This window comes from Microcaecilia unicolor, chromosome 4, assembly GCF_901765095.1.
Source record: "Microcaecilia unicolor chromosome 4, aMicUni1.1, whole genome shotgun sequence".
In the NCBI taxonomy this organism is placed as follows: Eukaryota; Metazoa; Chordata; class Amphibia; order Gymnophiona; family Siphonopidae; genus Microcaecilia; species Microcaecilia unicolor.
Window position 1 is genome coordinate 339,117,365 of NC_044034.1, and position 14,917 is coordinate 339,132,281.

Below are 14,917 nucleotides of genomic sequence, written 5' to 3' on the forward strand. Positions count from 1 at the left end.
TAATGACCTGCTACTGGCTAAATCCAGAGGTCTCTATTCTATCCTTATCCTTCTTGACCTATCTGCTACTTTCGACACTGTTGACCACACTATACTTCTGGATACGCTGTCCTCGCTTGGATTCCAGGGCCCTGTTCTTTCCTGGTTCTCCTCTTACCTCTCGCTTCGTTCTTTCAGTGTTCACTCTGGTGGATCCTCTTCAACTTTCATCCCGCTTTCTGTTGGTGTGCCTCAGGGTTCTGTCCTTGGACCCCGCCTCTTCTCCATCTATACCTCTTCCCTTGGTACCCTCATTTCATCCCATGGCTTCAAGTACCATCTTTACGCTGATGACTCTCAGATCTACATCTCCACCCCTGAAATCTCAACCTCGATCCAGGACAAAATCTCAGCCTGCTTGTCTGACATTGCTGCTTGGATGTCTCAACGCCATCTAAAGCTCAACATGACCAAAACTGAACTTCTCGTTTTTCCCCCTAAACCCACCTCCCCTCTTCCCCCTTTGTCTATCTCTGTTAAAGGCACTCACATCCTACCTGTCTCCTCGGCTCGTAACCTTGGAGCAGTGGTGTGCTGGAGCCGGCTCGCACCGGCTCGCAAGAGCCGGTTGTTAAATTTTCTTCCGGCTTGCGAGCCGGTTGTTGAAAATAGCGAGCCAGCTCTGGCTCTCCTCCCTCCCTCCAGATCCGCCTCACCGCCCGCTTGTTTTTTGAATTCTTCGGGGCAGGCAGTCTTTCCCGCCTGCTTCCAGCGCCGACTGTTCTCCCTTGCCGATTTGCGCTTTCAAAATGGCCGCTGAGACTTCCAGAGGCGGCCTCGCGAGACTTCGGCTGAAGTCTCGGCGGCCATTTTGAAGCGCGAATCGGCAAGGGAGGACAGTCGCCGCTGGAAGCGGGCAGGCAAGACTGCCTGCCCCGAAGAATTCAAAAAACAAGCAGGCGGTGAGGGACCGGATCGGGAGGGAGGGAAGGAGGAGAAGAATTCATGAAACAACTCAGGAGGGGGTGGCAGGGGGGAAAAGGGAGTCGCTGCTGGGCATGGGTGGATGGAGGGGGTCACTGGGTATGGGTGCATGCAGGGCAGGGAAGAGGAGGGTACACTGCTGGACATGGGTGCATGCAGGGCAGGGGAGAGGAGGGTCACTGCTGGACATCTGGGTGCATGCAGGGCAGAGGAGGGTATACTGCTGGACATTGGTGCATGCAGGGCAGGGGAAAGGAGGGTCACTGCTGGACATGGGTGCATGCAGGGGAGAGAAGGGTCACTGCTGGACATCTGGGTGCATGCAGGGCAGGGCAGAGGAGGGTCGCTGGGTATGGGTGCATGCAGAGCAGGGGAGAGGAGGGTCACTGCTGGATATGGGTGCATGCAGAGCAGGGGAGAGGAGGGGAGAGAGAAGAAATGCTGGACATGGATGGAGGGGAGAGAAGAGTGAGGAAGGAGATGAGATGAGGGAAAAGGAAGAGAGGAGAAAAACTGCACATGGATGAAGAAAATAGGCAGAAGCTGAGGACCAGAAATGAAGAAGAAAGGAGGAAAGAAATAAATGGAAAGGAAGCCCTGGAAACAGAAGTTAAGAGGACAGATAGCAGCAGAATCGGATACTGGGCCAGCATGATCAGAAAAACAGTCACCAGACAACAAAGGTAGAAAAAAATCATTTTATTTTCATTATAGTTTTTGGAATATGTTCACTTTGAGAATCAGGTGCTTAACATTAAAAGTTTATATTTATTTACTTATTTATCGCATTTTATCCCACATTAAACATGAATTAGATTGGAACCTGGGATCATTTAATTTTTTTTTCCTGGAGAGAGTAATGCATTGCCCCCCCCCCCCCCCCCCCGGCTATAGCCAGCTCTGCAATTTTGGGGGGGGGCGTAGAGGTGGACAGGGGGGCGCTGAGGTGGACCGGGGAGAGAGCCTGTTGTTAAAATTTTACCAGCACACCACTGCCTTGGAGTCATCTTTGATTCCTCTCTCTCCTTCTCTGCTCATATTCAACAGATCGCCAAAACCTATCGTTTCTTTATCTACAACATTAGCAAAATTCGCTCCTTCCTTTCTGAATACACTGACCCTTGTCGCCTCTCGCTTGGACTATTGCAATTTACTTCTCACTGGTCTTCCGCTCAGCCATCTCTCTCCTCTCCAATCTGTCCAAAATTCTGCTGCACGACTTGTTTTCCGCCAGAATCGTTATACCCATACTAGCCCGCTCCTCAAGTCACTTCACTGGCTCCCTGTCCGCTTCCGCATTCAGTTTAAACTTCTCATACTGACCTTTAAATGCATCCACTCTGCAGCCCCCCATTACCTCTCCGCTCTCATCTCTCCCTACATTCCTCCCCGTGAACTCCGCTCACTTGACAGATCTCTCTTGTCGTCCTCCTTCTCCTCCACTGCTAACTCCAGGCTTCGCTCCTTTTCTCTCGCGGCACCTTATGCCTGGAATAGACTTCCTGGACCTATGCGTCTAGCTCCATCTCTACCTGTTTTCAAATCTATGCTGAAAACCCACCTTTTCACTGCTGCTTTTATCTCCTAGCCACAATTGCCCTCTCCTTGTCTCTTCCTCCCTTCTCACCCATTACTTCCCTCACCCGTAACTGTCTTGTTTGTCTGTATTACTTAGATTGTAAGCTCTTTTGAGCAGGGACTGTCTCTTTGTGTCAGGTGTTCAGCGCTGCGTGCGTCTGGTAGCGCTATACAAATGCTAATAATAATAAGTGCTTCTTTTACCTGCATTTAAACACATAAAAGGGTGCATACCCATGAGCGCCTAGTTATAAAATTGCCCTTTTAGTTTGTAGTTTGGGATAACTTTTACATACAAATGTTTAAATGGCTGCTTCTATTCTGGTATACTGCGTCTAATCAGCTACAGAAACATCCCATTTTCCACTGTCTTTCACTGTAAAGCAGTGTTTCTCAACCCAGTCCTCAAGGCACATCCAGCCATTTGGGTTTTCAAGATATCCACAACAAATATGCATGAGAGAGATTTGCATTCTGAGGAGGCAGTGCATGCAGATCTCGTTCTTGCATATTCATGGTGGATATAGTAACATAGAGGGGAATAATCGAACGTCACCGGCGAAATAGGTCGGCGGCAGCGCAACAGCTGGCCGGAACCGTATTTTCAAAAAAGATGGCCAGCCATCTTTTTTTTCGATAATACGGTGTGGGCCGGCGAAATGCCTTGGATTTCGCCGGGTTTGAGATCGCCACTTTTGTTTTTCCGCGATAATGGAAAAAACTGCCGGTGATCTCAAACCCGGCGAAATCCAAGGCATTTGGCCATGGGAGGAGCCAGCATTTGTAGTGCAATGGTCCCCCTCACATGCCGGGACACAACCGGGCACCCTAGGGGCACTTCAAACATCTTTTATAAACAACCAAATTAGCTTCCAGGTGCATAGCACCCTTCCCTTGTGTGCTGAGTCCCCCAAATCCCCCCAAAACCCACTGCCCACAAGTGTGCACCATTACCCTAGCCCTAAGGGCTGAAGGGGGGCACCTACATGTGGGTACAGTGGGTTTTGGGGGGGTTTGGGAGGGCTCAACATTACCCACCACAAGTGGAACAGGTAGGGGGGGGATGGGCCTGGCTCTGCCTTTCTGCAGTCCACTGCAACCAACAACAACTGTTCCAGGGACCTGCATACTGCTGTCAGGGTGCTGGGTATGACATTTGAGGCTGGCATACAGGCTGGCAAAAAAGGTTTGTATTTTAATAATTTTAGTGTGGGAGGGGGTTGGCGACCATTGGGGGAGTAAGGGGAGGTCATCCCCCATTCTCTCCGGTGGTCATCTGGTCAGTTGGGGCACCTTTTTGAGGCTTGGTCGTGAAAATAAAAGGACCAAGTAAACCCGGCGAAATACTGCTTATCGCCGGGTTTTATTTTTTCCATTATCCGCAAAAGCCGGCCATCTGGTAGCCACGCCCAAGCCTGCCCATGTCCCACCTTCGCTTCGCCGCCAACACGCCCCTTTGAACTTTCGCCGGCGAGGTGAAGGGAAAACGGTGAAGCTATCACAAATGTAGCTTTCGATTATATGCTTTTCGCCGCTTTTGCAAAATTGCCGGCCATATCCCGATTTGTGTCGGGAAATAGCCGGCAATTACTTTCGATTATAAGCTGGATAGTAACATAGTAGATGACGGCAGAAAAAGACCTGCGCGGTCCATCCAGTCTGCCCAACAAGATAAACTCACATGTGCTACTTTTTGTGTATACCTTACCTTGATTTGTACCTGTCCTTTTCCGGGCACAGACCGTATAAATCTGCCCAGCACTATCCCCGCCTCCCAACCACCAGCCCCGCCTCCCACCACCGGTTCTGGCACAGACCGTATAAGTCTGCCCAGCACTATCCCCGCCTCCAAACCACCAGTCCTGCCTCCCACCATCGGCTCTGGCACAGACCGTATAAGTCTGCCCAGCACCATCTCCGACTCCCGCCACCGGCTTTGCCACCCAATCTCGTCTAAGCTCCTTAGGATCCATTCCTTCTGAGCAGAATTCCTTTATGTTTATCCCACGCATGTTTGAATTCCGTTACCGTTTTCGTTTCCACTACCTCCCGCGGGAGGGCATTCCAAGCATCCACCACTCTCTCCGTGAAAAAAATACTTCCTGACATTTTTCTTGAGTCTGCCCCCCTTCAATCTCATTTCATGTCCTCTCGTTCTACTGCCTTCGCATCTCCAGAAAAGGTTCGTTTGCAGATTAATACCTTTCAAATATTTGAACGTCTGTATCATATCACCCCTGTTTCTCCTTTCCTCCAAAGTGTACATGTTCAGGTCCGCAAGTCTCTCCTCATACGTCTTGTAACACAAATCCCATACCATCCTCGTAGCTTTTCTTTGCACCGCTTCAATTCTTTTTACATCCTTAACAAGATACGGCCTCCAGAATTGAACACAATACTCCAGGTGGGGCCTCACCAACGACTTATACAGGGGCATCAACACCCCCTTTCTTCTGCTGGTCACACCTCTCTCTATACAGCCTAACAACCTTCTAGCTAGGGCCACCGCCTTGTCACACTGTTTTGTCGCCTTCAAATCCTCAGATACTATCACCCCAAGATCCCTCTCCCCATCCTTACCTATCAGACTCTCCCCGCCTAACACATACGTCTCCCGTGGATTTCTACTCCCTAAGTGCATCACTTTGCATTTCTTCGCATTGAATTTTAATTGCCAAACCTTAGACCATTCTTCTAGCTTCCGTAGGTCCTTTTTCATGTTTTCCACTCCCTCCGGGGTGTCCACTCTGTTACAGATCTTAGTATCATCCACAAATAGGCAAACTTTACCTTCTAACTCTTCGGCAATGTCACTGACAAATATATTGAACAGAATCGGCCCCAGCACCGATCCTTGAGGCACTCCACTACTCACCTTTCGCTCCTCCGAGCGAATTCCATTCACCACCACCCTCTGGCGTCTGTCCGTCAACCAGTTCCTAATCCAGTTCACCACTTTGGGTCCTATCTTCAGCCCACCCAGTTTATTTAAGAGCCTCCTGTGGGGAACCGTGTCAAAAGCTTTGCTGAAATCTAAGTAGATTACGTCCATAGCTCGTCCCTGATTCAGTTCTCCTGTCACCCAATCAAAGAATTCAATGAGGTTTGTTTGGCACGATTTCCCTTTGGTAAATCCATGTTGTCTCGGATCTTGCAACTTATTGGCTTCCAGGAAATTCACTATCCTTTCCTTCAGCATCGCTTCCATTACTTTTCCAATAACCGAAGTGAGGCTTACCGGCCTGTAGTTTCCAGCTTCTTCCCTATCACCACTTTTGTGAAGAGGGACCACATCCGCCGATCTCCAATCCCTCGGAACCTCTCCCGTCTCCAAGGATTTATTAAACAAGTCTTTAAGAGGACCCGCCAGAACCTCTCTGAGCTCCCTCAATATCCTAGGGTGGATCCCATCCGGTCCCATGGCTTTGTCCACCTTTAGCTTTTCAAGTTGTTCATACACACTCTCTTCCGTGGACAGTGCTCTATCCACTTCAATCTCATTTGTACTTTTTGCAGTCCATCGCGGTCCTTCTCCAGGATTTTCTTCTGTGAAAACAGAACAGAAGTATCTATTTAGCAAATTTGCTTTTTCTTCATCATTATCCACATAGCGGCTCGCAGTATCTTTTAGTCTCACAATTCCCTTTTTAGTCATTCTCCTTTCACTAATATACCTGAAGAAAATTTTGCCACCCCTCCTTACATTTCTAGCCATTTGTTCTTCCGTTTGCACTTTCGCCAGACGTATCTCTCTCTTGGCTTCTTTCAGTTTCATCCAGTATTCCTCCTCATGTCCCTTTTCTTGAGTTTTTTTTTGTATTTCTGGAACGCCAACTCTTTAGCCTTTATTTTCTCAGCCACTTGCTTGGAGAACCATATCGGTTTCCTTTTTCTCTTGCTTTTATTTACTTTCCTTACATAAAGGTTCGTGGCCATATTTATAGCTTCTTTCAGCCTGGACCACTGTCCTTCCACTTCTTGTATTTCCTCCCATCCCATCAGCTCCTTCCTCAGGTATTCCCCCATTTTACTAAAGTCAGCATGTTTGAAATCCAGGAGTTTTGAGTGGCCACCCTTCTCTTCAGCCGTCATATCAAACCAAACCGTTTGATGGTCACTGCTGCCCAGGTGGGCACCCACTCGGACATTTGACACATTATCCCCATTTGTGAGTACCAGATCTAGCGTCGCTCCCTCCCTCGTGGGTTCTGACACCATTTGTCTGAGCAAAGCACTTTGAAAAGCATCCACGATCTCTCTACTTCTTTCCGATTCCGCAGACGGAACTTTCCAATCTACATCCGGCAGATTGAAATCTCCCAACAACAGCACCTCTCTTTTCTTCCCCAACTTTTGAATATCAGCGATCAGATCTTTATCTAGGTCCTCCAATTGTGTCGGGGGTCTGTAGACAACACCCACATGGACAGAGGTTCTATCCTCTCTTTTTAAGGTGATCCATATCGCTTCTTCCTTTCCCCAGTTCCCTGTCATTTCAGTCGCTATGATATCATTTCTCACATACAGAGCTACTCCTCCACCTTTACACCCCTCTCTATCCTTCCTAAAAGATTATAGCCTGGTATGTTTGCATCCCATTCATGGGAACCATTGAGCCATGTCTCTGTGATTGCAACTATGTCCAAGTCTGCCTCCAAGATTAGGGCATGAAGGTCATGAACTTTATTGCTTAGACTGCGAGCATTTGTGGTTATCACTTTCCATCTACATTTCCAAGTATGTGTTTCGGTTTTAGTGATTTGGGGGTGTCTTTTCTCTTTGGGTACCTTCATATCTTTTTGTTCCACCTTCTTTGCTTTTTCTTTTTCTTCCGCCTCAGTTTTATTTTCAGGAGCATCACAGTGCTGTAGTGGAGCAAAAGAATTCTGTAGGGGCAAAACTTGTGAGGGCGGATGCTTCTGTGTCACATAACGAAGCCTGCCTGAGCCTACTGTGAACCATCTACATTCGACTGGCTGAGTGTGTCCTGAGGACTGGGTTGAGAAGTTCTGCTCTAATGACAGGCAAAATAAAAGTAAAAGTTACTTACCAATCATCCAGTCCATCTCCTCCACATTATCTCCATATAATCCATGCCGACTGCGACCGATGAACCTCTCGCTGGTGACAAGTGGAACGTGAACGTGTAAGAAGGAAACAAACAGAAGGAAAGGCCCTTTCTTGTTCCTGGAAGCAGATATATCAGTCTGTTACTCCTGGAGAAAAGTTCAGAACAAAGAGCAAAAGGAATTCATTCTTCTTTTAAAGTCTAAAGCAAGAATCACTCAGGTTTTAATGAGCATTAGGAAGGTCTCTCTAATGTACAGATGGTTGAATTTACGTTTAAAACTCAAGAAGCCACATCAAAATTTTATGTCTTGCTTGTTCACTTCCTTCCAGTGGCATAGCTACGTGTGGGCCTGGGTGGGCACAGGCCCAGCCATTCTTGCCTCAGGCCCATCCAGTCTACTGGCCCCCCCAAAGTACCTCATTAGTGGTGCCTCACTCCTCTCTCTCCCTCCCTCTCACGTCAACTGCCCATCTCTCTCTGAACCTCCCTCGCCCTGTCTACCTTTGCGCCGTCAGCAGCGATTCCTGTAAGCAACCTGTGCCAGACCTGCAGGCTTCCCTCTACCGCATCCCTCTCTCGATGACATCACTTCCTGTTTCTTCACTGGTGGGGATGTGGTAGAGGGAAGCCTGCAGGGCTGGCACAGGTTACTTACTCTAATCACTGCCGGCGACGGCTTGGAGTTAGATCAGGAGGGAGAGAGGAGCAGATGCTAGGTGGGCGGAGAAAGATGACAATAGAAGGCAGAGGGGAAGTTTTTAAAAAAACTGTATGTATGTACAGGGTTGGGGTGGGAAGGCCCCACCTAGGTTAACTCGGGGCCCACTTGAAATGGCAGGTCTGGCTACGCACCTGCCACAACACGCAGGAGTAAAGTACTACTACTATTTATCATTTCTATAGTGCTACTAGACGTACACAGCACTGTACACTGGACATGAAGAGACAGTCCCTGCTCAACGGAGCTTACAGTCTAATTAGGACAGACAAACATGACAAATAAGGGATAAGAGAATTACTAGGGAATGATAAAACATGGGTACTGAAAAAGTGAGTAAGGGTTAGGAATAAATGTCTGTTTACCTGTCTTATCTAGATTGTAAGCTCTTTGAGCAGGGACTGTCTTTTGTGTATGGTGTACAGCGCTGCGTATGCCTTGTAGCGCTATAGAAATGATTAGTACTAGTAAAAGCAGCATCAAAAAGGTGGGCTTTTAGCGTAGATTTGAAGACGGCCAGAGATGGAGCTTGAAGTACCGGTTCAGGAAGTCTATTTCAGGCATATGGTACAGCAAGATAAAAGGAAGTCTGGAGCTAGCAGTGGAGGAGAAGGGTGCAGATAAGAGAGATTTACCCAGTGAACGGAGTTCCCAGGGAGGAGTGTAGGAAAAGATAAGAGTGGTGAAGTACTGAGGAGCTGCAGTGCAGAGTGAATGCACTTGTAAGTCAATAAGAGGAGTTTGAACTGTATGCGGAAATGAATAGGGAGCCAATGAAGTGACTCAGGAGAGGGCTAAAATGAGCATAGTTAGCTGCCAGAAAAATGCCTGGTTTTATCATGTGCAAATCTGGCACCCTAAGTTAGTAAGCTCTGGAACGAGGGGGCATAGGACGAAGGTGAAAGGGGATAGACTCAGAAGTAACCTAAGGAAATACTTATTCATGGAAAGGGTGGTGAATTTGTGGAACGACCTCCTGGTAGAGATGAAAACAAGAGAGTTCAAGAGAGTTTGTGACAGACTCAGAAGTAACCTAAGGAAATACATATTCATGGAAAGGGTGGTGAATTCGTGGAACGACCTCCTGGTAGAGATGAAAACAAGAGAGTTCAAGAGAGTTTGGGACAAGTACATAGGATCTCTAAGGGAGTGAGAGGGAGAGTAGATAGCATGGATGGGCAGACTGGATAGGCTATATGGTCTTTATCTGCCTACATTTTTCTATTCTAAAGGTCACTTAGTGCTAAGCAACCTTTATAGAATTTGCACTTAATGTGGATCTCAATGGCGCCTAATTTTGGGTGCCACTTACTAAATCTGGCCCATAATGTCTAGCACTCTATAAGTTATGTGTGTAAGTGGGAGTTCTGCCCATACTTTGCTCACCACCCACATATCAAATATGCACTATGTATAATATACATGTATTTACAGAATAGCGCTTAAAATGGATTTTTAGCATTTATGCACGCATATGCCGATTTTCTAATCATTTCCATTCGTATCTGAAATCTGGACAAACAGGCAGGCTGGCAAAACCCGCCCAGTTGCCCGGCCATGTCCTCAAAAAGAGGACATGTCTGGGTAAAACTGGACATATGGTAACAGCCAATCCAGGTCATAAGTACCTGGCAGAAACCCAATTAGTAGAACCATTCCATGCTACCAATCCCAGGGCGAGCAGTGGCTTCCCCCATGTCCATCTCAATAACAGACTATGGACATTTCCTCCAGGAACTTGGCCAAACCTTTTTTAAACGCACATATGCTAACCGCTGTTACCACATCCTCCAGCAACAAGTTCCAGAGCTTAACCATTCTTTGAGTGAAAAAATATTTCCTCCTATTTGTTTTAAATGTATTTCCATGCAATTTCATTGAGTGTCTCCTGGTCGCTGTACTTTCTGAATGAATGAAAATTTTGATTCACTTCCACCTGCTCCACACTACTCAGGATTTTGAAGACCTCAATCATATCCCCCCTCAGGTGTCTCTTTTCCAAGCTGAATAGCCCTACCCTCTTTAGCCTTTCCTCATATGGGAGCAGTTCATCGCCTCTATCATTTTGGTTGCTCTTCTTTGAGCCTTTTCTAATTCTGCTATATCTTTTTGGAGATACATAGGCATTATAATATTTTTGCTCTTATTTTCCTTCCCTCTCATAATAATTCCTAGCATCCTGTTTGCTTTTTGGCCACCGCCACACACACTGGGCAGAAAATTTCAGCATATTGTCTACAATGACACCTAGGTCTTTCTTGAGTGCTGACTCCTAATGTAGACCCTAGCATTATAACTATGATTCAGATTATTCTTCCCAATGTGCATCAGTTTGCATTAGTCTACATTAAATTTCTTCTGCTATTTGAATGCCCAGTGTTTCAGTTTCCTAAGGTCTTCCTGCAATTTTTCACAGTCTGCATGCATTTTAACAACTTTGAATAGTTTTGTGTCATCTGCGAATTTAATCACCTCACTTGTCATTCCAATTTCCAGATCATTTATAAATATGTAAAATAGTACCGGTTCCAGTACAGATCCCTGCAGCACTCCACTATTCACCCTCCTCCATTTAACCCTACTCTGTTTTCTGTCCAATAACCGATTCTTAATCCATAGAAGGAAATTGTCCCTATCCCATGACTCCTTTATTTTCTCAGGAGTCTCTCATGAGGTACTTTGTCAAAAGCTTTCTGAAAATCTAGATACACTACATCAACCAGCTCACCCGCTGTGCCTTCTAGAGGCTGTTATTGCTGTGGCAGAAAGTTCATGTTTTAAAACTTTCGGGGAAAAGGGTATGGAGAATAGTTAATAAAGTCTGCTTTTTTTAAAATTCTGTCTAGCAATACCTATTATTCCTCTTTTAAACTCCAATCTTTAAGTTACCAAACCACAGAGCAAAATAATGTTCACTTACCCATAGAAATGTCCTAGTCTCTCAGAACTTCTCAGAAAGAAAGTTAAGTGGGACTCTTCCTTTCTATATAGTTTTGATTCTAAGGGGACTGCTTCAAGCAGACCCTTTGAAGCTAACCCAGTAATCAGATTGCCCTTAATAGCCTTTGCAACTATTTTACTTCCTCACACCTTAATTGGGTGGAGGAGTAGCCTAGTGGTTAGTGCAGTGGACTTTGATCCTGGGGAACTGAGTTCAATTCCCACTGCAGCTCCTTGTGACTGTGCAAGTCACTTAACCCTCCATTGCCCCCTGGTACAAAATAAGTACCTGAATATACTATGTAAACCGCTTTGAATGTAGTTGCAAAAACCACAGAAAGGCAGTATATCAAGTCCCATTTCCCTTTCCCCTTAATTACTACCTAATTTGGGTCAGTAGCAGTGCTACCTCTCCAGCAGCCATAGAACAGAAAATAATTTTCTTTTAGGACAAAGTTTAAGCCCTGCTACTATCCTTTCTAATAGTCTTAGCTGTTAAGTTTCTACCTCTAGAGAAAGTTTCAGTTTAAAACTATGGGGGAAAAGGTTGTATGCTATGGAAACTAGTTAATAATACTTGCTTCTCTTTTTATTTTTTTCTCTAAGAGTGAGCTAGGCCCTGCTGTGCCTTCTACAGGATATCTGTTAATGCTGTGGCAGAAAGTTCAAGTTTTAAATCTAAGGGGAAAGGGGTAGGCAGACTAGTTATTAAATTTTTTTAATTATTCTGTCTTTATCAATAACCTACAATTCCTCTTTTAAACCCCAATATTTAAGTTACCAAAGCAGAGAGGAAAATAGTGTTCACTTACCCAGAGAAATGACCTCTTCTCTGAACTTCTCATTTAAAAAGAAAAAAAACTTTGCTTATCTGTAACTTTCCCTGTTTATAAAATATGCCTTTTTATTTATGCGATCTTCCTTAGCTTTGTCACGTGTAGATGTGAAGAGGGACAGGGGTACACACTATTTTGAGGAGGGGCAGGGTACAGCGTGATATTAACCAGCAACTTTTTTAAAATAGCCAAACTTGCAAACAGCGTAGAATGTGTAGGTCTGGAGTTTTTTTTCTCTGCTTGTTTGTGGTGCAGGGCTACCTGCTACTGATCTGCATTGCCAGGCTCTGATCCTACATACAGAAAAGGGAGGGGGTTTGGGAGAGACAGCAGACCAATTGATCTCATGGAGACAATGAATAGCATGCTTGTTGAAAAGCTGAGAGGAGGGGAGGAGTCCACTTTAAAGAAGAGAAGCCAAAGTTGCAAACAGCAAAAATCGGCATGTATTGAAACCTTGATGGGTCAGATCCCCCCCCCCTTTTGGTTTCTTGTGAAAGTTAATCTTAAAACAGCTTTGTGTCTGCTGCCTAGTGTTGTGGAAAAACATATCCTTTTCAAAGGAAAATTCTGAAGGCTAAAATGCCTATTTTCTTTCCTGTGAGAAAAAAGGTTAAGCTGCACACATTCATCCATGGCTGTAGGGGGCATGGGGGGGAGGTATTTGACATCACTTCCCATCATGTGACCTCCATCCAAGATGGCAGCCAGTAGTTGAAAAGGATAGTATCACAGTGTGCCCAGTGGTAGCTGCTATCTTGGAAAAAGGGGCATTGCTATGACATCACTTCCCATGACCACTAAAAGGGGTGGGGTTTGGGGCAGGGGTATGCAAATGAGGCAGGGTTTGAGGCAGGGCTATGCAAATAAGATGAGGCAAGGAGTGTGGTTATGCAAAAAGGGCAGGGCTATGATGTCATATCTGGGGCAGGACATTGCAAGGTTTCGGCGGAGCGTGGGAATGACCTTGCTTCTGAATGGCTAAGAACCTGGAAGCGGGTGTGTAACTTTTTTTTATCACTCCAGTTATAATTAAGTGTACTTCTACCCTTATCCTACTCTGTATTGCTCACTAGAAGCTGTAGTCCCATCCCCGGAGACTTATTGGCCTCATTGGAATTACTTCTCTCTATATGCTACTATATATTCGTCCCAGAGATGTATTCTCTTTTCCGGAACCTTATCAGCTTCCTTGCACCTACTGTTACTCTATTTTCTACTCTGTATACATTCCCAGAGTTGGTACTCTCCTCTCCGGAACCTGTAAGCCACATTGAGCCTACTGCTATGCGGGACAATGTGGGATATTTATTTATTTATTTATTTTATTTTATTACATTTGTATCCCACATTATATTGCAGGCTCAATGTGGCTTACAAATGTGGGATACAAATGTAATAAATAAATAAATAACCTGTCAAAATCTATTACTTTGACAAATGCCGGTGAGATATGGAGGAGTGGCCTAGTGGTTAGGGTGGTGGACTTTGGTCCTGGGGAACTAAGGAACTGAGTTCAATTCCCAACACAGGCAGCTCCTTGTGACTCTGGGCAAGTCACTTAACCCTCCATTGCCTACCGCATTGAGCCTGCCATGAGTGGGAAAGCGCGGGGTACAAATGTAACAAAAATAAAAAATACTCTTAACTGGTTAAGTAAGGGCCATCTGCACTTACTGCTAGTACTTGGATATGGCCCGATATTGAATATCCAGATATATTTTTGGCAGTGGCAGTCAGTTTGCCGCCATCTGAATACTGCCCCTAACTTTATTACATTTAGACCTTCCATACATTTCCCTGGATTTAGGACCCTAATTTAGATACCTAGAGCTAAAAATCAGTGCTAAACTGCAAGCTTTGAATATCAGCCTGAAAAACAAATATATTCCAGTCTGTTGCCTTCTACTGAATAACTTCTCCAAAAAGTATACCTGTGAACTCAGAACTGAAATGACCGTATGAAGCTACTGATCTAAATCTAATCAAAAATGTATTACCTTTCAATGAACGAAACTACTTCCTTCGTCATGAGTGAAGCTGCTCTTTCTACTTTAATTGGTTGTTCGGTAATTTCGTAGTTTCTCATCATTAAACAGTTCCAGTACCGAACAAAGCCAAAGCTGATGTACCAAGATATGAAAAACAAAAATCCAAGTAGCGCCAAGGAAGTGATTATTTTCCAAGAGAACGGAAACAAGCCAGTGAGTTTTATGATGACTACTGTAAGCACAGCAAGGGCAATCATTTGCGTATAAAACCATAATTGAGATCTGAGAGCTCCACATAGTTCAGGAGGTTCTTCTAGTAGACAGTCATTGAAGAGGGTGAACGGCATTCCATAAAAGTAATCAAAGCCATGGTTTAAAGGATGGTGACAGTAGTCAGTGCGGGATTCACAATTTACACCCAGGTGCCATTTTCCTGTAAAAACATGAAAGATTAATAGAGTAGCTTTACTTTATCACTTTAAGACTTTTTGTTTAAAGGCTTGTTGTCTTGGGTAAATCTCATCCAAACAAGCAGCGTGGTGGTGTCTATATCAAAACAAGGACATCAAAGCAGTCCAACTTAGTCCAGAAAAAAGGATATAGAGAATTTTTTTCAACATCAGCTGTGTGTCAATCTCGTAGGCCGACATCATCACGTTGGTGACGTTGTTCGATGTGGTAGTTTCCTATTGGGTTGCTTAATTTTAAAGCTGGGCTTATTCAACGCGCTAGATGTCAGCTGATTCAGCGTCCAGTCCAGCGTTTTTTGTATGAAGACATGCTGTCTATATTGCAGTTGTTTTAATTATTAATTTTGTCC

General features: G+C 45.2%; 1 protein-coding gene across 1 annotated transcript in view; it reads right to left on the bottom strand.

The window, feature by feature from the left end:
* Positions 1-14,917, bottom strand: part of LOC115469448 (arylsulfatase D-like) — a 74,631-nt gene that overhangs the window by 18,069 nt on the left and 41,645 nt on the right. The window contains 2 exon segments of the mRNA XM_030202117.1: positions 7,592-7,728; positions 14,107-14,530. Coding sequence (XP_030057977.1) covers positions 7,592-7,728; positions 14,107-14,530 — 561 coding nt within the window.